Raw genomic sequence first — 24,876 nt, 5'->3', positions numbered from 1 at the left:
GCTGGTTCTGAAAAGTATTATATACCTTCATTTAGATACCTAATGTCGGTGTCCTCACGTGATCCTGCTTTCATCTAGGATGGAGTTTATGGTGCATTTTAGTTGACAAAACTTAAGTGTCTGCTTCAGTGTGAGCTCTTTATAAATTCAAATCCAAGGTTCAACAGCTGCTTGTTTTGGTGTCTTAATCTGGAGCTGAATGTATAATTTCTGGGCTATCTGCAATTGCTGCAGAAAATGTTTGATGTTAAAGCATAAAGTTTGCAATGAAGGGCTTGTGATGAAGCCCTTCATCAGAAGCCCCCAATCATCATTGAAGCTTCAGATTTATTTAAAATTTTTGTACCAAAATTACTAAGTAAAGAAGGGCATATTAAGTTTTTCTTGGATAACTCAGCTGAGCTTGTTCTTGAGACGGGTGTTACACTGGTTATCTTCAACTTTGTATAAACCTGTGGAGTGGGGTACAAATAAGGTATTGCAAGAGCAGCCAGTTTTTGAGACTGGAGGTGCCCTTGGAGATCATCTAATCCATTCCCCTTCACCTCAGGGTCAGCTAGAGGAGGTTGCTTGGAGCCATGTCACTGCAAGTCCAAGACCTGCACATCTCTGTCCTCCCTTAGGAACATGGTCTGTGTCAAGGCCTCTGAGGTGCTGGGGAGCTGCTCCAGAGGATGCTGGAGACTGAGCCTGGCAGCACATCTCTGTGATTTTTTAGATCATACACAAAGACAGGTTCTGGCCATCTTTTTCTGCGAAATGCTGCACTCGAGGCCTGGCATTTACATAGGTCTTTTTCCAGGTTTTGTTGAAAGGATTCCTGACCACTGCTAATCATGTGTCTATCTGGAATAAAAGCTTAAGTCACCCTTTGATTAAGAACAGCTGGCAGACCTTGCTAAAAGCTTCTAAAGCATGCTAATTAGCTCTTCTTGTCAATGACAAACATTGTGAAGTTCCTCAAAGGCTTTCCAGGAATCCTCTGATGGTCTCAGGAGTCCTGAGATGGTCCCAGAAGTGCAGGTATTTAAGGATCTAGAAATGAAGTCTGGAAACTGCTGCGTGTTGGCTGTGTTGTGTGTGGAACACGTGTAAGAAAACAAAGTAGTCTTTGTCATCTTCATGTCTCCTGATGCAGTTTTTGGTGAAAGTGACTTCTGTTTTACTGCTGTAGGCTATTCTTACACCACAGAATAACCAAAACTCTTGAGAACTTTAAGCATCACTTTCAAGAGAGATCTTGTCGCTTTCTACAACTATGTGAAAGGTGGTTGTAGCCAGGTGGGGGTCAACCTCCTCTCCCAAGGAGCCAGGAAGATATTGAAGAAGATGAGGCTTAAGCTGTTCCAGGGTGATTTCAGATTGGACATCAGGAGGAATTTCTTCACATTAAGGGTGATTAGATACTGGAATGGACTGCCCAGGGAAGTGGTGGAGTCACCATGCCTTGAGCTGGTCTAATTGACATGACAGTGTTTGGTCATAGGTTAGGCTTGATGATCTCAGAGGTTCTTTTCCAGCCTGATGATGTGATTCTGTCATTCATCCATGGTATAAAACCATCCTGCTGTATGTTTGTGATTTAGCAGGAGACTTGACATCAGCTTTACTGATGTCTTAAAAATTACTAAATGTGGAAGGAATTTTTTTCCCTTTATTCTTTTTTTTGGCTTTTGCAGGTGTAGTTTTGGCATCCCTGGTAGCCAGAGCTGTGTTGTGCGAGTGGCAGCTGCTAACGGGGCGGGGGCCAGAGCACTTTGGGAATGGTGTGGCTTTGGGGAAGGGATTATAATGCACCATTCCTAGGGAGGAGCTTTGGGCTCCTGCAGTTGTGCCTTTTATTGTAGATACTTAACCTTTTGATGGGTGATTCATTACAATGATGCTTCCAAACAGACACCTATTCTCAAAAGTTTTCATCAAAGTAGTCATCAGTTTAATATAGAAGTGCTTGTTAATAAAGTGAAAGGGCTTCAAGGGCGAATACTGTGATACAGTTTAGTGGTGATCAGAAGTAATTATAAGACTTACATAAAGGGTTTTAAAATGCCACCTGTGGTGTGTAATGAAAGTATTACATGCACATGTATAATTGGTACAGTGGCTTTAGAAAACAGAATTGACAAGCCTTAATGTGTTCAGTTCTTCAGTGAAAGAGAGTCAGCTTTCATACCACATCTGAATAAATGGGAATTTGATGCTTAAACAGAATGATCAGAACTTGTTATATGCTTAAGCAGTAATTTTTTATCATTTTTGAGAGTGAGGGAAACTCAGACTTGTGGCCAGATTTATTTTATTCTAGATGTTGGGAATTATGACTTACCTGGAAAGCTAGGGATGAGAATAAATAGGTATACATGCTACAAACAACAATGTTACTTGAATGATACTGAAGTTTTTTTAGATTTCAGGGTATTCACAGACAAAGTTTATTGGGACTGTTAAGTGTCTTGGTATATTTAGCCTTTTGTTACTCTAAGCAAACTGCTCTAGACTTAGGAAAATTAAAAAAATATGTGGCAGTATATGAAATCATAATGCATCTTTACATATTTTACAGACTTCTCCTTGTAGGAGGCTGTGAAACAGATGAAGATGGAGTGTCTAAAGCAGCTGGTTGTGGAATATCTGCTTGGAGAATTCTGTCAGGCTCTCCCCATTACAAACAGGTCACTAGTTATGAAGATGATGTTAGAACAGTAAGTTTGTCTTCTCATTTTACTGGATGAATATTGTCACTGGAAGCTCAATAAGTATCTCTTTACGCAAGATGATTTAATGTGATGTTTTGCTATTTTCTAAGTTATGATACATCTGTCTAAACAGTTGTCTTTTTCTCCACTGCATCTGTCTGGTTTGGTTTTTTTTCTGTAGTATGATATGAACTTGAAGTTTTTAATTATCACTTGTGGTTTTAAAACCCAAAACAAGAAGAAAGGAGTCTGTAAATTTCCAAGCTACAATATTTTTTCCTCTTAGTTGTTCATTGAGATACATTACCTGTCTTTGTTGGAAAAAAGTTACAGTTTATTCTTCTATTACTTCAGGAGAAAAGGCAGCACACCTGAAATAAATATTTCAGTTTAATTCTGGCTCTTGATTTCTTTTGCTTCTAGTAGAAGTATATGTATGATTTGGTAACAGCTTGGTTATACTGAAATAAATTTACAATATTCCAGGGAAAATTCCAGTGTTTACTCTTTTATAGGTATTGCTTAGTATTGCAGGTGAGTTGTTAATTTAATTGCAAATGAGGAGTGCTTTTCTGTGACATGTCTACCTACTGAAATTGACAGAATTATACAAACTGGATTTTATTATGCTTGCATTGTTTTAAAGTAGGCAATCTTATGGAAGTTTAAAGATAGGAGCATCACAGAATAAGCTGAGTTGGAAGAGACACACAGAGATCATCAAGTCCAACTCTTGGCTCTGCACAGGATACTCTGAGTCATATCATGTGCCCAAGAGCTTGTCCAAACACAGGCTGGTGCTGTGACCACTTCTCTGGGGAGCCTGTTCAGTGCCCAGCCACCCTTTGGGTGAAGAACCTTTTGCTGATATCCACCCTAAACCTGCCCTGATGCAACTTCAGGCCATTCCCTGAGGTCCTGTCACTGTCACCACAGAGCAGAGATCAGTGTCTGCCCCTCCTCTTCCCCTCACAAGAAGCTGTGACTGCAGTGAGGTCTGCCCTCAGTCTCCTCCAGGCTGAACAGACCATGACACCTCAGCCACTCCTCACATGGCTTCTCCTCAAGGCCCTTCACCATCCTTGTGGCCTTCTTTGGGCACTCTGATGACTTAACCTCTGTCATATATTGTAGCCCTGCTGACTCCTTCAACTCACTCTTGACCAGGACCCACGAGTCCCTTTCTGGGGCACTGCTCTCCAGGCTCTGATTCCCCAGCCTGCACACAGCCAGGGTTGCCCCAGATACACGATCTGGCACTTGGCCTTGTTAAACTTCATATGGTTGGTGATTGCCCATCTCTCTAATTTGTCAAGGTCTTTCTGCAGAACCTCTAAAGGGTCTTGCAAAGTTATTTTAGTATTTTAAATATGACTTACTTTTTTGCGCATAAAACAGTGTATGAGATTGTTTTTCATTGTATGATTTGTTTCTGTTCTTACAGGCACAGAGAAGAGGATTATTAAGGATTATGAATTTAAGATTTTACAACAGACGAGGAACAGAACAGGTATTAAGATCTAGGTCTACCCCAGAAATGTATTTTACTACTACAATTGTCCATTAATTACTACCTGAGAGACTGACTGCAAATAGGTTTTAATTTATGCAACTTAGGAATTAACATTCTATTAAATTAATCAAAAAGCTTTAGCATTCAATGGAGTTGCTTGCTACTTATTTGACTTCCTTAAAAATCCAGTTCATTTGCTGAAGCTTGAATCACTGGGTTTCAGGAACAGGTTTAGAGATGTAGAGTTCAATATTAAATGTAAACCTGATTCTAAAAAGAAGGTATAAGAAGCCACCTAATTATTTGTTAATGAATGTGATAGTCAGACCATGTTAGATGTGTTATATATTCTACAAGAAGAAAGTAGATTGTGATGATGTTTCTCAAGTATATGCCCAAGAAATAAAAAGTAGAAACAAAACTCGGCCTTCTGCACTATACGTATCCCACTAGAAAATAACAAAAATATCTCAGCCCTCAATTTTCATCATGTGGGGAAGAAAAAATGGGTGGATTCAAACTAATCATTTATGGCAATAGGACAGACACAAGGACTTTATTTTAACCATCTGAGATACTCTGGAAACATTTTGCTAAGTAGCTTCAGAAGTTTATTATGGGTCAGACTTCTACTCCCAGGATCCATGTGAACCAAATGAAACTTCTGATCAGAACCAACTTATTCTTGACAAACTCTGGGGATGGACCTTGTGTTCTCCTCTGCCATGAATGAGTGTTAAACCTTGAATGTTGTGCTGAGGTGTAGGTGTGTGCATTCTGTATTTCTAAGGTGTTGTACATGGTGCTCATTCATGGCTTTCTTCTACATGCCTTAGGAACTTCCCATGCAGTACAGCACTTCCTTTTCTTACCTCTTGTCTATTCATCATGTGGAGCCTTGGTTTGATTCCTTTTTCTATCCCCCTTTCCCTTCTTGTAAAAATATTGTTTTCCCTTTTTTTGCTTTACAAGGAAAGAACAGTAAAGAATCTGTCTACCACCTTCGTTCTGTGTCCTCCTGAGAGGAAAAATGGCTTTCTGAGTTGGAAATGACCTTAATAGATTTTTGGGATGTTATAGGTGGCTGGTTAAAAGAAGAAGTTGCCTGCTTAATTGGAAAGGGAAAACAAATCTTTCTGAATCTTTCTCAAGGGTGGAACAGGGAGAGATTTTATTTCCTTCCCTAAAAATGCTAAAGATAAAGCTGACTTAAGCTTTTTTAGCTGAAAAGCTTGTATTGCATGTAGCTGTACTAAACTTCAACTTCATTGCACTTGTCAGTACTAAATTAATGAAGAAATATGGAAACTTATTTATCCTTGAATGTTTTGATCCAATTCCAGAGATTATGGCTTAAGTATATAGTTTTTATACCTAGTGTGAAATTAATATAATATTTAAAATATGATGGACACAGCAGCTAGAGGGCTTGTATAAAACTGGCTATACTGGGATTTGATTCTTAGTGTTGTTAAATGACACTTAAAAAATGTGAAGTGCCAGCCTGCTGAGTTTCTCAACATCTTCTTTTGCTGTTCCCTTAAGCTGATGAGCTGTTTATGGGGGTAGCATTGCCTGCTTTGGCAAAGGACTGATTAATTTTTATAGATAACAGGGCTTGGGTGATAAATTTGAGTGTGTTAGTGGCCACCCAATATCTAAATCTCACAGCCAGAGAATTATTACTGGCTGCTGAGTAAACATTTACCTCCTTTCGAGATCTGTGATGCATACCACTGATCAGTTATCTGAACAGGTGATATATTTTACCTCTATGTTTCTGGGTCCTTAAACAGTCTTTTGTTCTTTGTCCGTTGTGCAGGCAAATTGACTTGTAAAGAGAGAAGTGCCATTAGAAGGCATGTACAATTCCTGGGCAAATTATGCTTTAAAGTGCAGTACTGCAGTTGCCTAAGAATGTAGTCAGAGAATATGAATTTTTTCTAATATAAATAATTCTTAATGGGTTTTTAAAAAACCCTTAATGCTCTGCTTTTCAATTACGAACACATTTTAGGCATGGATTTAAGGAGTGCTCTCAACAGCTGCAAACCACTGTACAACAGTAAACATTTCTTGATTGTCATTGCTTCTGTGTCATACCTAGAACTTTAAAAAGGCTAAGAAATAAAATAAAAATAATAGTAAAAAAACTCCCAAGTCCCAACAAACGCGCTGACCTGAAAAAAATACTTTTTTATCTTCCAATAATATCTACCAGTAACATTCTGTAGGAATGCTATTTAAACTTCTTAATTGATGGACGCCAACTAACTTTTCTGTGCTTCATTTATGTTGGGGTATTTCCTAAGAGGGCAAGTGCTGGCCTAAAAAAATATATTGGCTGCATACTTGGAAAAATTTAACTGTGAATCTTTAAGAAAAGGTTTTTTAAAGTGAGCTAACTAAATGGAATTTTGTGAATAATGTAGTTTTTGGGAATCTGTATCCTGCTGTCTTTCATGGAAAATGAGACACTAAGAAATGATCTTTCTGAAAACCTAGAATTTTGTGGGGAGAGGGGTGAATAAATGTAAAACATATTTGCAGAATTTTCATTCACTGCTAGTGTCACTACATTTGACTTTAAGTGTGTATTTAGAGTGTTTTGTGGAAATAGTGTACAGATCCAGTTGTAAATGTGCTAGATTTTGTGAATCCTTAAGAAGGTATTTTGTTAGAAATATATTATGCCTCTTAAGGTGTCCAGAGCTGATGAAAAACTTAATCCAGGAGAACTTTTGTAGCCTTAAAGAAGTTAATGTACAAATGTTGAATTATTTTATCTATATGGATTTTATCTGATATTTGCTGTGTTACTACTTGATCTGTTGTCACTGAAGAGGTTCTTGGGCTCTGATTCAGTGTCCTGAAATGAACAGTGTGCTCCTCCAAGTTCTCTTAATGTCTGTATTTCTTGTATCCCTTTTTTTCGTTTTCCTTTAATTTAAGAATTTGATTTGTAATAATGCCCACCTGTAAGTTTGCTCCCAGGGAGGAAGAGCTGTACTAAGCTGTTGTTTGGTTATAGTCTTCCTTGAAGATTGTTAAGGAGCAATGGGGACCAGAGAGTCAGGATAGAAATCTGAGGCTGCTGAATGTTCTTTCTGTGCAGAGAACAACCTGCAGTTTTCAGTTTTCCCTCCAAGCAGCTCTGCATTGCTGGCAGGGTGTTCTCTTAGGAATGCTGCACTTCCAGGTTTTATTTGCCCTATAACAATGTGATACAGAAGTTTATGTTCCTAAAGATTTGTTCATGCTCCTTTATGCTGGTTGTTTTTATTCTTCCATTTCAGAACTGATCTATTACCTGTTTCTTTTAGAATAAGGGGTTTTTTGTATGATTTTAATTTAAGGCATGTTAACTTTTCAGAGTGGAAGATTGTACAATTTTTTGTTTTCCTAAAATAGAAAATGAGTATATATGTGGAGGATTTTTTTTTTTTTTTGTATTCCTTGGTGTATATTTTTATTATGTTTGTTTGTTTATTTGCTTGGATATCATGTTTGGCAGGATGGAGTTTTCAAGATGAATCTTTCTCCTGATGGAGCTCTTTTGGCAGCTATTCATTTCTCAGGAAAACTGACAATCTGGTCTATTCCATCTCTGAGACAACAAGGAGAATGGGACCAAACTGCTCAGGTAAGAAGAATGTGTATGTTTAGAAACTTGAATTATATATCTTACTCCTCTGAAATTGAGTTTTTATAGGAGATGAGAGGAGTTGGGGTAACTGTGTGTTAACTACATACTAGCTTCCCAGTCAGCTCCATGTTTTTCAAGAGCCCTATACTTACATTTATTATAATCTTTCTATGTTATGCCCATAAACTGAACTTGAAAAATGAAGAAAAAGAAAGAACCAATTATATTGCAATGAATTTTTCATGAGGCATTTTGGTACCAAGTTGGTAGCACTGTTAGAATTAGACTATAATGCCATTAGACTGAAATGAAGTTAATAGAACAGAAATGGAGGCTAATGTGGTTGAATTTGTTTCACTGGTTGAAACCAAATTCTGGATGTCTTAGTGTATTCTATTCCTCCCTCAAAATTTACCATACCTGGTTCCAGATGACGCTGTAGAATATTTTCTTAATCAATGTACTGTTAAGTCCAATGATTTTTGCAGGAATTGTTTGCAAAATGAAGTAGGGGCACATACATTAGGAATTGCTCAGACACTGGCAAACTTTTAGTGACTTGTGTGAATTTAAACACTGGGAATTTAAAGCTAATTAGTTTTCAAAGAAAAAAAACCCACCTTTATATTAATGAGGAAATGGATTCTGAAAAGTAAAAAGTCTGCAATGATGCACACTAGTATGTGAAGTGTTCTTATTTTCCTCCCATTAATTTCTTGAGTAATAGATAAAGAAAGGCTTTTCACTTGGAGTGCTGTATGTTATGTTATAAACCTATGAGACATAAACCAATATCTGTTCCAAGCAGGGTAAACAAATGGGATGGAAATGTGATTTCAAGCTTATTTAGGAAAGCATTTTTAAATAGCAAGCAAAACAAACAAAAAAACACTCAAAGAATTTCTGTTCTAGTGTTGGGTTAAGTGTTGTGTCTATATATGCATATCTGTTTATCTCTGTTTTTAATATACACTTCAGACAAATTTTGCTTAAGGATGCTTACAGTAAGTTGTATTTTTTCTTTGTTTTTAGCAATAATGAATATGTATTCTGAAGGAGCATTTAGGACTTCATAATTGAGTGAGGGTGATATAAAGGAATATTTAATGCTTGACTGTTCTCACAATTTTTTTTATAGGTGAAACTGGTGTCCAAGTATAATGTGTATTTTCATAATATGTGTGAAATTACCTTAGAGTGGCCTCATGTTTACTTTTAATTAGTAGACTCTCCTTTTTCTACTGAAAAATCAAGTCTGAAAAACACCTTCTGCTTTATCCAAAGGCGCTTCAGTTATTTCAGCTTCCTGTACTTCCACTGAGTTGTACTTGGGGGCAGGATTTCTGTCACTGCTAAATCCCATTTAAAATAACAGCACTGCAACGTAATTCTAAACCTTGCAGTGCATCAGTTAGTAATGCTGCTGCTCTTCTTGCACTAGGCTTGAAAGGGGCTTTATAATTCTGAAAATAGCTGGGGAAAATACTTAGGGAACTGTGGTAGACTGTCACACAGGGCCACTACACAGACTCTTTTGGAGATTATTTTATATGCCTGCAGTCCTATGTATAGACATGAAAAGCAAACACTTGGCTTTTGATTGCTTGGAGAGCCTTTATTTCAGAAATCTTTAGGGTATGATTGCTTTTTAAAGCTGGTCAGGCCATGACTTGTGGTTTTGTTTTTTTTATTTTTTTCTTTTAATTGTAGAAAAGTACAATGGTACTGCAACAGTTGTACGTTTATGCTTGAGAAGAGTTTGAATTTATCGAGAATTACTGAGTTTGAATTTATTTTAGTTTAAAAATGTGTGGTCAGCTACAGAGTAAATAAACGGATTCTGTGTTACAAAGATGAACTTGCTTGTAAGTTTTCTTTTTTTTTTCTTTAGCCTGGCTATGATGAGCTTAACCCAGACTGGAGACTCTCTACTGAAAAAAGAAAGAAAATAAAAGGTATGCATTACAGTTAGATCATTATTTTATGTCACTGTGCAGTTAAAAATAGTAATGCAAATACATGAGGACTGAAGTAGCTGAATTAAATCTCAGTCAGGCTGCCAAAATAGCATGATTTGAATTTGTAGCATGGTAGAGCTAAATTAGTGTCACAATAGTTTTTTTTTTTTTCAGATTCTCTTTTAGAGTCTTTCAGATTCTCTTTTATAGCCATAAAAAAGTTGGTATTTCAGTTAGCACAGGATTTCATTTTTTCTTCCTGTAAATGTCTAATAAATCTTGAAAGCTACTGTAATTTAAAGATACCAGTTTAAAATTCTAAAAACAATTCTAGAGCAATTTCCTCTAACTGGATTTACCTCATCACACTCTATTATTTTCAGAAAGCTCAGGCCAATCTGAGCAGCCATTTAGCACCTGGTTATTGCATGGCTGTTCCAAGAGTGCAGAGATCCATAGCTATTCCATGACCCATTTGCTGCTGCTTATACACATCTATATTATTAAAAAATTCCTGCTTTCTAATATTTTCCTTGGAGATTCTCTCTTCGGGTTAATTCATCTGACCTTCATAGGTAGGCTGCTGGTGAAGCACTATTAAAAAGGAATAATCTGACCTGTGTCTTAGTGCTGTTTGGGGAAAGGTTGTTTTCATCAGAGGAGTGGGAAGTGATATGTGGGGAGCAAAATGAGCCCACTCTCTGATGAACATTTTATCCCAACACCCAGTTGCTGTATTCAAGACAGTGACTGGAAGTGCCACAGCTTCCATCCTCAGTCCTAGAGACTTTCTTGTTTATTTGGTTTTTTGGTTTAATATTCCTAACCTCCTCTTGGAATATGTTGATCTGTTTACTTGTCCTCAAAAGCAGTGTAACCTTTTCTGATTTTCATTATTGTTAGGTTTTTTGTCATATGGAGGATGGCCTGATAGGTAATGAAGTAGATCTTTACCGTAGATGAAAAATCTTGTAGTTTTCATGCAAGTAAATCAGTTTACTGTGATTTTTTTCCACATAATTTATATGCATTATATTTGTAATTGGGACTTTTTTTTTTGTTTACAGCTTTATTTAATACAAAAATGGTTTAGTAAAAGATAACTGATATAAAATACAGACTTAGTGAACCAAGGTTGCAAATATAACAGTAAATCTCTGTTACATTACACCATATTTCTTCATAATGACAGTCTCCTCTGTTCTTACCTGAGGTTTAACATTATCTTTCTTTATATGGTGCATTCTTATTTTAGATAAAGAATCCTATTACCCATTGATAGATGTAAATTGGTGGGCAGATAATTCTGTCATCCTTGCTCGCTGCTCTGGTGCATTGACTGTGTCATCAGTCAAGACATTAAGAAACCTGCTGGGAAAGACGTGTGAATGGTTTGAGAGTTCTCCTCAGGTCACTTCGGCTCACGATGGAGGATTTCTAAGTCTGGAGGTAAGGAATATGCACGAGCAGGTATCCTTTTGGATTGCAGTGTAACAGTTTGCTTTTTCGTATGTGATCCTAAGATAGGGGGTTTAAAATAGAAGATGTTACTGCTAATATGAAAAGTGAGTCTTCTTCGTTATCTGTAGATAGGCATTGCAGGGGGATTCTGAACTTGCTGCAGCTTAACTGTTCTAAGAAAAACTTGATAAAACAATAAGTAACTTGTGGAGAGAGAAGCAAAACTCCTATCATGTTGAGTCTCAATGGGAGGAAACTTGCAACAGAAAAAAATTTGTGTTGACAGTAGCCTCGCCTTCTATGTTGGTGTTCTGAAGACCACACTGCAACCATCCCTCTTCCACTTTGAAATGCATGGCTCATAAAGAAAGAACGAACAAGTTTTTATTAGATGTGAGGAACACAGTGAAGGCAGAGCCATGAAAGAGATACTCCTTTTGTTTATTTTTAGTAGGATTCCAGAAGGGAGTAGAATATAATAAAAGTTAACCAGTAATTTTCTTTTAAAACAGAAAATTTTGCTTTTCTAAAGCTTATATTGAAATAGGTCTTAAACATCTTAATCAAAAGTTTAACGTTAAAATCAGAAAATCAGTACAAAGCTTGTGGGTATGTTTTTGAAAAGTTGTACTATTCTGGGAATAATGTGTACAGCTAGTGAGTGGCATACCACAGCCTAAGGATGTAGTCTGAGATTGTATTGAATAGAAAACCTTGATTTGAATGGCTGAGAGTTGAAAACACTCCTGTATGCAGCAGTAAACTATAGAAAGTGTGGGAAGATGCCTCCACTGTTCTGCCCAGTCTTGGCTGGTGCAGGAGGTGTAGTGGAAAGGCAGGTTACTAAGAAGCCTTCACTTTGGTAGGTGAGGGATGAAACCTCACATCCAGGAGACAGATGCAGTCAGGGTTTGTGGAACAGGTTAAGCAAACTGAGAAAGGGTTTAAAGGAGAGAGGGAGGAAGGATGTTGATTCTGAAATTTGAAGTGGAAGATGTACTCAGTTCTTACTAAACTAGTTAAGGTGTACTAGGTGGATGCTTCTTGTTCATGTTTTCTTGCAGTGTGAGGTGAAACTAGTTCCAAAAAGACTGCGCTTGGAGAGCAGGCCTGGTGATGAAGATGAGGGAGATGATGACTCGGACTCAGATGAGGAAACTTCTGCTAAGGACAGATACTTCAGCTACCTAAAGCAAGGCCTGTACTTTGTAACAGAAATGGAACGATTTGCTCCTCCACGGAAACGACCACGTACTATTACGAAGAATTTCCGCCTTGTCAGCTTAAGATCCACGACTCCAGAGGAACTGTACCAGAGAAAAGTAAGTCTGGAAAGAGAATCAAATCTCTTTTAATCAGCTTTATTTAGAGAGAGCTTTTTATTTTTCTTTTAATTCCTGCTATGTTGACAAAAGGATTTAGGCGCATATTTCTGAGAGTGTGTTAACTGAAAATGTGCTGTGTCGCCTGATCAAAAGGATTCTTTTTTAAAGCTAGCATTATAATAACTGAAATGATGTGATGTTTCCACTGGGAGACACTGTGTATCATTGGCTTGGTTAGATTTGGACATGTACTCATGTGTTTGCATGTAGTGCAAGACTTGGCAGATAGATTGAATGAAATCGGTTTAACTTCTTGTTGGCCCGGGAGTGGGTTAACTTACATTCACAGTCTTCTGTGAATGTCTTTGCATGTTTTTTCAAATATATGTACAGATTAGGCCTCTGAGTCATTCTTACCAAGCAAATACTGCTCTGTTTTTAGGGATCTTGGACAGACTGCTTTGTCTAGGCCATTCCAGTTGTTCTGATGGTAAACCAGCCCACTGTGTAACTGTTACAGTTCCCAGGGAGTGCTGGTGTCAGACTAAATATGATGTATAACGAATGCAATGCTACCTAAACAACATCTTCCTTTTATTTAAGGGGAAAAATCTTTGATTTTTCCAGAGGTGTCCATCAGATCTGAGTCTTATCTGTATCCTGAACCACTATCTTTCCTACTTGCTTTTGCATACCCACAGTAATTATCCCTCTGCCTCTATCAACACACAGAATTAACAAACAAGTCATTGTTCAGTATGGAAAATCAGATGACTTTCATTGTCATGTGTTTGCTTTTTAGATTGATAATGAAGAATATGGGGAAGCTTTGTCTTTAGCTCAAACGTATGGCCTTGACTCTGATCTTGTATACCAAAGACAGTGGAGGAAGTCAGCTGTTAATGTTGCTTCAATTCAAGACTACTTGGTGCGTTGTGTTTTGTGATTTTTTTTTTTAGGCTTTCTTATCAGACTGTCAGTGTTATCTTTACGGAAATGGAATTTTCAATTGTGTTCTGATTTATGCAATGTAAATTGGTGGCAGTTTGAAGAATTGTTCTGAAAATTCCATTTCATGTCATGTGTAAGAGAGCAGTTTAACTGAAGGCCTGATCTAGAAACCTTGGCAGTTAATGAAAGTCTTTTGGAATGTCTTCTATCTTCTGTTAATAGCAACACACTTCCTGTGTGTAATCTCTTCCCCCACATGCAGCAGTACATTATTGCCTGGAAAATGAAGAATAATAATTGGAAATATCAACAGTTTAAACTTCAAGGTATTATAGAAAATAAATTAGGAAGATGCAGTTGGTATCAGTAGCTGTATCACAAAGTTTGAATAAAAAAATTTACAGTGAGTTCTGCAAACTGTAACTGAGCTTTTCAGTAGAATTCAACATGGGTTTTTTTGGCTTGGAAGAAAGCCTTCTAACTCAGCAGAAAAATGGTGTTGAAGTTGTACAACCTCATGGTTGTGGCAAACTATTAGTAATAGAAATGTACTATTACTATAGTATAGTAATATATAGTTTAGTATTAGAATAGTAGAAAGAGTATAGTTTAGTAATATAGGTATATTAGTGTATATATAGTAGTATATCAAGAGAAGTGTATTCTGGGTTTTCTTTTTTTCAAGTCAGATATTGACTAAATCAAAATCTAGTCATTCTGTATGTGATCTGTAATGTCAACCAAAGATCAGCAGATAAGGCAAATACATTTTGTAATTCTGGTGCCTTTTCTGTCACAGAATCTTAGTGGCATGTGAAGAGGATGGTGTTGAAAATTACTCTAGTGCTATTGTGGAATTTATACACTTGGTTTATGTATTTTGCCCCCAAACCATCACATTTCATTTAGTGTAAAAAGGAGTGATGTTAATTAGAAAGTACAAATAATAACTTCTGTTCCAGTTATTGTGGAAGTTCTTCTAAATAATTCATTTCCATGCCCTTTTCTGCCACATATATATTCCCCTCCTAGGGAATTGTGTTGATTGTGTTCTCATCTCTATTGTTGGTTTGCGTTGTTAGTCACCAGGGGAGCTTGACATTTTCTTAAGTGGAAGAAATACATGAGGAAGAAAACTTTACCGTAATCTCTGATTCCATTGCTTTGGATTGGACCATGTAACATTGTGTCTGTGCTCTTGTTCTTGGACAGAGCAAAATCAAGAAACGTGCATGGGTTCTTCATGAGTGCTTGGAAAGAGTTCCAGAAAATGCAGATGCTGCTAAGAAGCTGCTTCAGTATGGCTTGAAAGGCACAGACTTGGAGGCTCTGGTGGCCATAGGAAAAGGAGAAGATGCTGGCAGGTTTGGGAAGAGTATTTTTTTCTTTCTTTTCTTTTTAAAGAATGGTGTATAAAGTATTTTATAGTAATTTGGTATTTTTTTTCCTGATCCACCACTAGTGAAAATATTAATAAGCTTTTGCAGGACATAAAGAAAGCTCTTTGATGCTTTGACTCAGATTATCCTATAGATGTCCATAAAGTGCCTATACATTTTATCTCTGTATGTATATAAAATACAGTGTTCATTGTAAGTACATGCCCTGTAATTTCTTCATCAGAGGGAATTTATTATGTAGTATTTTACTATGAGAATCTGTTTCTCTTGTGCTTCTGAAAGCTACAACTGACCCTACAAATGTTTTTGGTTATGTCTTAATTGTATTGATCAAGCAGAAGCAAGGCACAGTAGAGACAAATCTCTTCAGTGTTCAATTTCTGGTGAAACTGAAATAGAAATAGAAAGAGGCTGTTCTTTCTTTGTGCAGTCTTCTATTACCATTGTGTGTTGGAGAGCTGCCGCCAATCCAGCTGCTGGCTGTGGAATTTAGAAACTTCTATCAGGTTTGGTTTTGGGTTGTTTTAGGGAGGGAGTGGAAACAGGAGTTGATGTCTCTTACTGGCTTGGGAAGAATCCCTCCTTGTTTAAAACAAAAAAATTCAGTATTTTTCTATAAATGTGCCGGTTTTTAGTCAAAACATAGACAAACAGCTGTTTTAATGTCTCTTCAAAAATTATTTCATTTTTTTCCCCTTCATTGCTTAGATTGTTGATTTTGTCTTCCAGATTTATCTTACCAGGAGAAGTGGATATTGAAATTCCCTATGAAGACCTTCTGTCATCCGATGAAGAAATGGATACTAGAAAGGAAAAGGAGGCCAAGAAGCGTCAAGAACTGCTATTATCAGTAGACTTCTCAAAGTAAATGAAATGTTAAGCCATGTTTTATTCAGAATTATAAGTCTGTAATAACTACACAGCTGCAAGAACATAATTACTTACATATATAATTCCTACTAGAAAAGTGGTTTAAATTTTAATTGGCATTATATTTTATCAAAATTGGTTTACTTAATTTCTTGATATATCTCAGTGCACAAAGTCATTACAATGTGTAACCTTTGTCTTCATATGCACGTGACATAAAATATTAATGGTAAATGTGAACATTCCTGTTCTGAACACAGGCTGACCCTGGAACAGAAGGAGCTCTGTCGCAGCAGGCTGAAGCTGTTAACTTACCTTGATCGCCTTGAGACCTATGAGGTGAGTTTGTGTACCACAGGTATTCCCACAACTTCTGCATCACATCATCTTACCCTTTTTTATTATTTATTGTGGTATTAATGTTTATGGCCTTGTTGAAAGGCTACAGTCTATCTGGAGAGAAGTAAGGTGTTCAAGTGACTATTTCTTCTGCTTCACTGTCTCAAAAGGATGGTTTCTAATCTTGAGAGGTGCAGTTGGGCAAAAGCCTGCTTTGAACATCCTGTGTCTGCAGGGAATTGAGTTATGCAACTGCATGGGATGTAGAGTTCAGCCAGGATTACTGTGATATCCCTGTCAGCCAAATTGACAAGTTCTGTGCAGGTTCTCTAACAAACCTTTTTCTTCCATGAGCTGACAAAAGTGAAAGTTTTTGGAATGTCAAACTGTTTTACTAAGTTTTTAAGTTTGCAGTTGGCAATGCACACACTCCCATTATGGCTTTTACCATATCCCTGTAATTAATTATGTCTAAACCTTAATTAAAATAAGGCAGAAAATTGTCTTAGCTTATCAACCAAAAATGCGTCTGTTTTTTTCATACTGAAACAAAAAACCCAGCATACTTTTCAGCATGCTTACTCATCTTACTCATTCCAGGATAAAAAGATGTGTGGACTTTTTGATGCTTTTGTAAGTCTTCTGTGTATAAAAAGCAGTCTTTTATTGTTTTTTTTTTAAGGAAATCCTTGGAGGGCCTCATGCAACTGAGCATTATGATGGAGAATTCTTTAAGAAGTTCAGAAATCAGAATATTGTACTTTCAGCAAGAACTTATGCTCGGGTATTAATATTTATGTTGCTAGAATCCAATGTTGTTTTGATATTGCTCTTTGCACTCAAGTGCTTTTTCCTTCTCCCTTTGAACTGGGTTGAATCTCAATGGAAATTTAAGAGGTGGTGTCTTTGTTTGATGTTAAATAAATAAATGCTGTGACCCTGACCTTGTTTTTTTTGTTGCTAAAGAAAATTTAAAAATGAACTGTTTGTTGTATGACCTAAACTTTCTTGCTCAGTTTCAGTCTAAATCAGTCTTAAGCTCTGCAACTTACTGTTCTGTTCTTCAGGAAAGCAATGTCAGAGCCCTGGAAATTTTGTTCACTTTCCATGGATCAGCTTTACTTCCACACAGACAGGCGATTCTCTCCAATTTCCCAGAGACTACTTCACCACACGAGTATGCTTTGCTGTTACCTGAAGCTTGGTAAGGGTGCATCAATAGATACTAACTCAGAGAGAGAAGGTTTTTAGCTTAATACATAAATTAGTTTCCATGTATGGCAGTCTGCTATTGGTTATTGTCTGGAATCAAAAGAGCAGTTTTGTCTGTGTGGGTTTGACTTTACCAGTCATCACTTTCTGCTTTACTTTGTGCCATTTGTGGCACACACACTTTGTGCCACTTTCTGCTTTACATTGTGCCATCCTTTTGGTCATTAAGAGGAAAGTAGGGATCTTAAAGGTTCTTTGCTCTGTTACATACCTAAGAGGGAACATGGACTTTTCCGACCTGAAACTGCCCAGTTTTTCACAGGTGTAGTGCGGGTCTTTAACTGGTTTGTGGTAACAGCCAGTGTTAGGAAATGAATAATACAAATGTTTAGGTCCCTGGAACCAAATACATTTTTCTGGATTTGTTTTGTGAAGTAATTTAACACTTAAGCAGTCAGACACTTCAGAATCATTAATCTTCTTGGTACTGATTCTTGCTCAACTTGGTAAGGTAGAATTACGAAAAGCTTTAAATACAATTTTCTTACTATTTCATTTCAGGATAAAAGGTTATTTTGCTGTAAATTTCATCTCTTCTGATGAAAATAGAGTCAAACCTCGTGTCCTCACACAAGGGGTTGCTTAAACAAGAAGACAGTCTTCCTTGAACATCATAATTAAGTTCTGTATATTAATTAGAAGAATTTTTTGCTTTTAGAGTGTTTCTTTTCAACACTTCAGTCATGAAGCATATTGTTCAGTCCTCAAAAAGATGGACAGATTTCATTATTTGGTATTTTATAATAGGACTTTGAAGCCTTACTTAAGAGGGAAGTTTTTGCAGGAACTAATACAATTTTTTTTGTAGTCTTACATAATTATAGTTAAGCTTTTCACTTCAACAGATTTCATTATTTGGTATTTTATAATAGGACTTTGAAGCCTTACTTAAGAGGGGAAGTTTTTGCAGGAACTAATATAATTTTTTTTGTAGTCTTCCATAATTATAGTTAAGCTTTTCACTTCGAGGTTTTGCCAGTCCCATTTGGGCAATTCTCCTTTTACAATAGGGTTTTTCAATTCATCAAGTTATTCCCCTGAAACTTTTCCTAATTGAAAATACTTACCAGTTTTGTTGTCCCTGAAGAGAAAGAACAGTCTTTATTTCATGATAGCTAATGGTTCCCTTTTTATTCGTTGGTAGTATTAGGAACACATTTAGTGATTTAGTTAAGGTATTAAAACACTTGTTTTATCCTTTTCTTTAAGGTAAAAGTTAGGACCATGAAGAGAAATTATTGAAGTGTTTATAAAATTGGTAAAACATATTCCAATTTTTCTCTTTTTTAAGGTTTAGAATGTGAAACATAGGGAAGAATGGTCATATTAAATATGGTTATGATCCATTGTTGGTCATAAATGGGGTCCTTGTGTTTCTGAAGGGCTATTTGTTCTTGGTTTTGGTGTTTTTGTTTTTTTTTTGTTTGTGTTTTTTTTACTTTGTTCGTTTACAAAACTGACTTATGTGCCAAGAGACAAGATGACAGCTAAAATAAAACATTTCACTCTAGTGATCTAGTAGTAAAGATGTGGAGTTATGGGGTAAGAACTTAGTTTTGTCCGCTATTGAAAAAAGAAAGTATATTTTGAATCTTTATTGTCATAGCAGACAGAACTTTACAGTGCTAGGGTCAGGTACGTGCAGATCTGCCCTTTTTATCCCCCACACTGCAGAACAGACAATACTGTGTGTCTTTTGAAGTTTTTGTCTTTGGATAACTACAAAATGAGGATGAGATTGACACAAATACCATATCCTTATAGAACCAAAAATACACTGAATATTTGATACAACCTTTTTCTAAAACTGTCTCTCTGTTGCAAAACTGGTTGTTCACATAATGCTAAATATACTCCCTAAACCAATATTTTAGTAATGTAATTAAATATGTACTGATGACAATATCTATTAATGAGATTAATATACTGATGAAAGATTTAAGTTGTATAAAGTAAAATTTTCTTACTATTTTAAGGAGACTTCTGGCAATTCTTGTTTCATGTGAATCAAAGAGAATTGAAGTTCTTACTCATTTTTTTGTGACTTTATTGTCCTTGTAGCTCTGCTGGTTGTTTTTTAGGGAGTTTGTTAGTATGGTAAAATTACTGACATTCTGTAGAATAGATTGTCATTGTTATGAAATGTCATTTCAGTAAGTGTGCTGTCTCGTTTTCTTTGTATTAGAAGACAGTATGTTTCTGTAAATTAACTGATTGAGCAAGATTATGATACAATTTATTAATTCCCACAGAACATTAAAAAGTTGTAAGTAGTTACTGTAACTAATATGCTTCTGAAGAAAAGAAAAATTTCGTAAAAATATAAACCCAGTGTTTTAATTACCACATTAGTCTTCTAACCTTCTGTAGCTTGTAATTTCAGGGGTCTGAGGACAAGGAGTGAATCAATCTCTGTTGATGAACTTTGACTTTAGGCAAATAGATTCTGAATCAGGAAAGGACTGTCTGGTTTTCCTTTTGAAATTTCACACGGTTGCAGTTGGGAAATAGGGTGTATCCTTCAGGAAGTGAGGTTTTTTCCTTTCAGTTGCAAAAAAGGCTGCTCTCTAGTGATTTCTTTTAGATCCTTGGTTTTTTTTTCTAAAAATTTTTGATTGCAATATCTGCACCAGCAGATTTCAGTAGGGTATTTGGTGCACGTGATGAGACCACTGACACAGATCAGATGATGGCATTGCCTATTCAAGAGTGCAGCCTGATCCAGTGGCCCTGCTTAAACAGCACCTTGTTCATGCCTTGTTGATGCCTTTCTTTCTCAGTTTCCTGCAGCTCAGACTCCCTGCTGATCAGAAACTATTTTGGTGGAGGTGTCTTCTACGCCTTCATATATGGCTCTGTGTGTCTGTGTAGGATGAAGTTCTGTTTTGAATTTACCATATTGTATCTGTGTACATTGCACACTTCAAACAAGTTGATTCCCAGCTGGAGCTCTGTGAGATGACACTTATCCCTGTGGCAGTTCACTACATTGCTCGATGCTCACTTAGTTCTTCCATCTCTTGGGCAATCTGGCAGAAGCAACACATGAGATTGTGTAGTAGGTGCTGCCTTGTTGGTGCATGGAACAGGTGAAGTGGGTAAACAGGCATCCCCAGCTACAGCCAGGGTAAGAGCACTGAAACAGCTGCTTGCTGTGCACCCCCACCAACATGAATACACATTCAAGTGCTATATATGAAGAACTTCCTAACCTCTAAGAAATGTTTTTGTAATGCTTCTGTTACAGCTGTTCATCTGCGTCCTCCAGTTCAGCTGCCAGTGGTAAATTCTAAGTATCTACTGAAAGAAAGGCTCCTTTGGTTAGAGCGTTCTGTAGGCATAAAGCAGGTGTTTTTGTTGTACTTGAACATGTGATTTACGTTAGGATGGCATTTAAAGGGCAGTGTCACAAAAATTTGAGGTCTTGTCAGTCAAGGAAGAGCTGGCATAACAAGTGGAGAAAAAAAAGGAGATTTTTTTTCCCCCCCTTTGGGACAAGTTATTAGGAAATACATACATTTTTTTTCCTGTATCTGCTTGTAAAAAGTCTCAAATGGTAGATATTCTTTTGTTTCTCATTTTTGGCACATATTTTATAGCTTAGGTTCTTTCGGGGTTACTCAGAACAGTTCAGGAGTTCTGTGTCTAAGCAGGGAATTTATGTATTCATAAGACTCCTGCAAGTCTTTGATTTAAGTAAGCTCAACAGCTCCCTAGTTGAGAAGGAATCTGAAATACTAAGACACATTGGTGGCTGTAAATGGTATTGGCTTCACATTGGTATTGTGATAGACGGACATTACTACGTAATGTGTTTTTGCAGAATTTGGATTGTAATGTTTTCCTACTTCTTTTCATATTATTTCTCAGCTTCTTTTATGTTGATGGCTCCTGTGTCTCTGCTGTCTCTTATTGGGATTCATGCTCCTTCTAAAAGATCCATCAGATGCACAGACAACATCTGTTAGGACAACTAGAATGAAGGTGGTAAAAGTTTAGGTGCTCAAAGCAGCTGATGGCTCTTTTTAATCTGTTTTAATAGCTATAGCTACTGTTCTTAATCTATAGTTAAGACTGTTGCCCTGAGGTTTTCAAATGTGATCTAGGAAAACAGTGTTTTACTGCCATTATAAATACATAACCAGAGTATTTTTCTATTTTTTAAAGTTTCTTATTCTTTGTACTTGGCTTAACTGCTGTATTGTAGCATTACTGCTCACATTTTCAACTCACAGAAGTCTGGAACTTCAAATGTATGTTTCCCTCAGCAGCCATAAGTCTGCTATATTGCATATTATGCTATAGTAAAAATCTTCCCCCTAAGATAGCAACTTTTTATATGTTTCTGTGTTTTGGCTTCTTAAGTTTCTCAAATAGTGGTGTTGGGTTGTGACATAAAGTGAATTTTTACTCGAGAGTTCTGGATGAACTCCGTTTGCCTGATGAGCTGGGATGGGAATGTGGAAGTATCTCCTAAAAACTTAGTGAAGGTTTTAAAACCTCAAAATTTCCATGTAGTTGACTTTCATCCATGAATAAGTACTCACTACTAAGAGTTCAGAAGCAGTTAACTTTGCTTTTCCATAATGATATCTTCTCCTGAACTAGGTTTTTAGTTATTGCCTGTGGCACTGCAGTTTCAATAAAGCTCTTAGAGCTTCATCTCTTCCCTTCCTTATATGTGCATATAAATAGGTTTGATAGTGGAACGTCTGTGGAACTGTCTAATATATAGTCACCTCTTTTTCATATTATTTTTTTTCTTGTGAAGCTAAACTGCCTTTGTTTTTAGTGTAATTCAGCGGTGTTCACGTTAAAAGAATTAATCTCATGGTCAGTTCCCTTTTTGAATTTGCTTGAATTCATTTGTATAGTGCTACAGTGAAAATAATAAGGGCCTGTGTTTAATATGCGTGTCTTTTATCTTTGCACTAACAGGAAGAAAAAAAACAGTTCAGAGGAAGAAATGTAGTTAATTTCAAGGATATATTTGGTAGGAAAAAAACAGCAGATCTTACCTTCTACTATGAAGTAGAAAAAATAAGTTTTGAGAGAAAGATTAACTTGTCATGATGACAATCATACTTTTGTCTGGATTGACTTCTGGTAGGTGTAGGGAAGGTTCTTGTCCATGTAAAAATCAGTGCTTTGGAGGAAGAGAGGCTCTTCTGCAAGCTGCTTTTGTGCCAATCTGTGATAACAACATGAATAGCTCATTTATAGCCAGGAGGCTGCTGCAGACTGGCAAAAGTACCATAGGTGTTGATTGTGAGGAGTTTTTGAAGAAGAGAATGAGAACTTGAAGCCATGAGGGAGCTTCAGGCTTCTCATGTGGAGAACATGAACTGTCAGGGAGGAAGGAGGGAAGTTGCGCAGAACATGCTGTGCTGGAGCTGAGCTGTCATTTAGCTAAGAGACCTGAGTGTGTCCAGCATGGAGAAGGCTTCAGACAGGCCAGGAGCAGCCTTCACTTAAGTTCCTGTAGCTTTTGAGTTGAACTGTGGCTGTGCTGTTTATCCACAGAACATTGACAGGATTTCCTTTGTATTTCTGGCTAGTTAATGCTGGACTTGTCCTGACTTCACCTACCATGTGTGTCTTTTGCCTGCATAGTCCTGAACTGGAGTTTGGCTTGCCTTGTCCAATCTTCTAATGAGGTATACTGCTGCCATTGTCTCGTCTGTTCATTGCTCTTTTACAGAGTTTAGAATAAAATTTCTCTCAGGAACATTCATTATGCTTTATAAATGTACATTTCTGAAGTAGTATTTTCATGATTTGGTGGCAGACGGCTTTGATCTTACTTGGAGTTCATGTTTGTCTTTAAAATAGCTTTCACAAAATCAAAATGGGCTATTGCCTCACAATTTTAATAGTATACACGAAAAAAAACCTGCAGTGAGCTTCTGAATTGTACTTGTGTGGTGTTAGTTGACTTTTCTGACTTACTTGGAGTTCATCTTTGTCTTTAAAATAGCTTTCACAAAATCAAAATGGGCTACTGCCTCACAATTTTAATTGTATACATGAAGAAAAAGCCTGCAGTGAGCTTCTGAACTGTACTTGTGTGGTGTTAGCTGACTTTTCTGGTGTTTAGGTTATTCATTCTAGGTTGCTTAGGAGAGAAGAAAGTTTCCCTCTCCCCAATCTTATTAGAGGTTAACCACATCATTAAAACATAACTTGATTTGTTGATATGAAATCACTCATAGCTCTCTCCTCTGATTCTAGGTTGCTTAGGAGAGAAGAAAGTTTCCCTCTCCCCAAATTTTATTAGAGGTTAACCACATCGTTAAAACATAGCTTGATTTGTTGATATGAAATCAGTCATAACTCTCTCCTATAGTGGCAGAGCTGCTTCAGAAGACCTGTCACTGCAGTGTGCACACCAGGGATTCTGGAGCTTAGCTAACTGTGGCAGCCAAAAGCTGTGGGATACCTTTTCCACTGGTTTATGTAGATCAGCTTTCCCAAAATGCAGGATGTTTTAGGCAGCAGCTGCACTTCAGTCTTGATCAATTTGTCACATCCTATGGATATTTCTGGAAAATGAAGCACTTCTCTCTCTGCCCACCACTTCTGTATCCCCTGGTATATTGAGCAGTTGGAAACCTAGAACTACATATAATCAGTTCTGTAGTTGCATTTACTAGTTCATTGTTCAAATACTATAATGAAAGAGAAGAATGTTTTCATGCAATATGAACAATGCAATACATGTCACAGCTGTTTGAGACTGTATATCTGGTATGCATCATCCAGATATTTCCATTATATTTCATCCTCAACTATGGAATAATTGTGGCATAACAAAACTGTTTTAGAGACATAAGAACTGCAGAGCAACAGAAAGTGGCATTGATTTCTCTATTGCTATCCGAGAAGATACAGACTTTGGACAAATTAGTTTCTAAATTAAGTTGAAAAAGAATATTTTAGTTATTTTATGTATGTAACACACAGGCTTCCAAATGAGGAATAAATGAGTGTTTCTAACTATTTTCTTACACAGGAAGACATGATTAAAAAAGACAGCAAAGATTAATCTACTTCCAAAATGCCCCAAACCTGCCTCTAAAAACATCAATGTCTTTCACCAAAAATATAGTGTTTCATAAATGTGTTGGGGCAAATTGCACTTCACATTCTATGTGGATGAGTTTACAAGGGAAAAAAAGAAAAGAAAATGTATTCTGAATTTTCAACTTGAAGAGTCCTAGAGGCAGTCCTGTTGTATGAAATGCTTAAAAGGGGAAAAAAAAATGCAAACCCACACAGTTGGTATTGGTAATGGAGTGAATTGGAATATGACCTTAAAACTGAGTTAGACCTTCCTCTTTTGAAAGCCTGTCCTTGGAGAGAAAATAATCTGCAGGTTTCAATAAATGCAGTTGGTATGATACAGAAACTACAATAGCATGGACTTCTTTTGTCAAAGAAAAGAA

At 36.8% G+C, this 24,876-nt stretch overlaps 1 protein-coding gene across 2 annotated transcripts in view; it reads left to right on the top strand.

The window, feature by feature from the left end:
- Positions 1-24,876, top strand: part of NBAS (NBAS subunit of NRZ tethering complex) — a 161,691-nt gene that overhangs the window by 12,337 nt on the left and 124,478 nt on the right. For both annotated transcript variants that reach the window (XM_039721603.1, XM_039721601.1), the window contains exons 10-21: positions 2,564-2,702; positions 4,141-4,206; positions 7,724-7,852; positions 9,747-9,810; positions 11,069-11,262; positions 12,339-12,596; positions 13,402-13,527; positions 14,763-14,914; positions 15,680-15,814; positions 16,081-16,159; positions 16,842-16,943; positions 17,227-17,363. In XM_039721603.1, coding sequence (XP_039577537.1) covers positions 2,564-2,702; positions 4,141-4,206; positions 7,724-7,852; positions 9,747-9,810; positions 11,069-11,262; positions 12,339-12,596; positions 13,402-13,527; positions 14,763-14,914; positions 15,680-15,814; positions 16,081-16,159; positions 16,842-16,943; positions 17,227-17,363 — 1,581 coding nt within the window. The remainder of the gene's footprint in view (positions 1-2,563; positions 2,703-4,140; positions 4,207-7,723; positions 7,853-9,746; positions 9,811-11,068; positions 11,263-12,338; positions 12,597-13,401; positions 13,528-14,762; positions 14,915-15,679; positions 15,815-16,080; positions 16,160-16,841; positions 16,944-17,226; positions 17,364-24,876) is intronic.

The sequence above is a fragment of the Passer montanus genome, unplaced genomic scaffold, assembly GCF_014805655.1.
Source record: "Passer montanus isolate IOZ18808 unplaced genomic scaffold, ASM1480565v1 scaffold46, whole genome shotgun sequence".
Lineage (NCBI taxonomy): Eukaryota > Metazoa > Chordata > Aves > Passeriformes > Passeridae > Passer > Passer montanus.
Note: the sequence above shows the minus strand (reverse complement) of the source record. Positions and strands in the feature narration are given on the sequence as shown.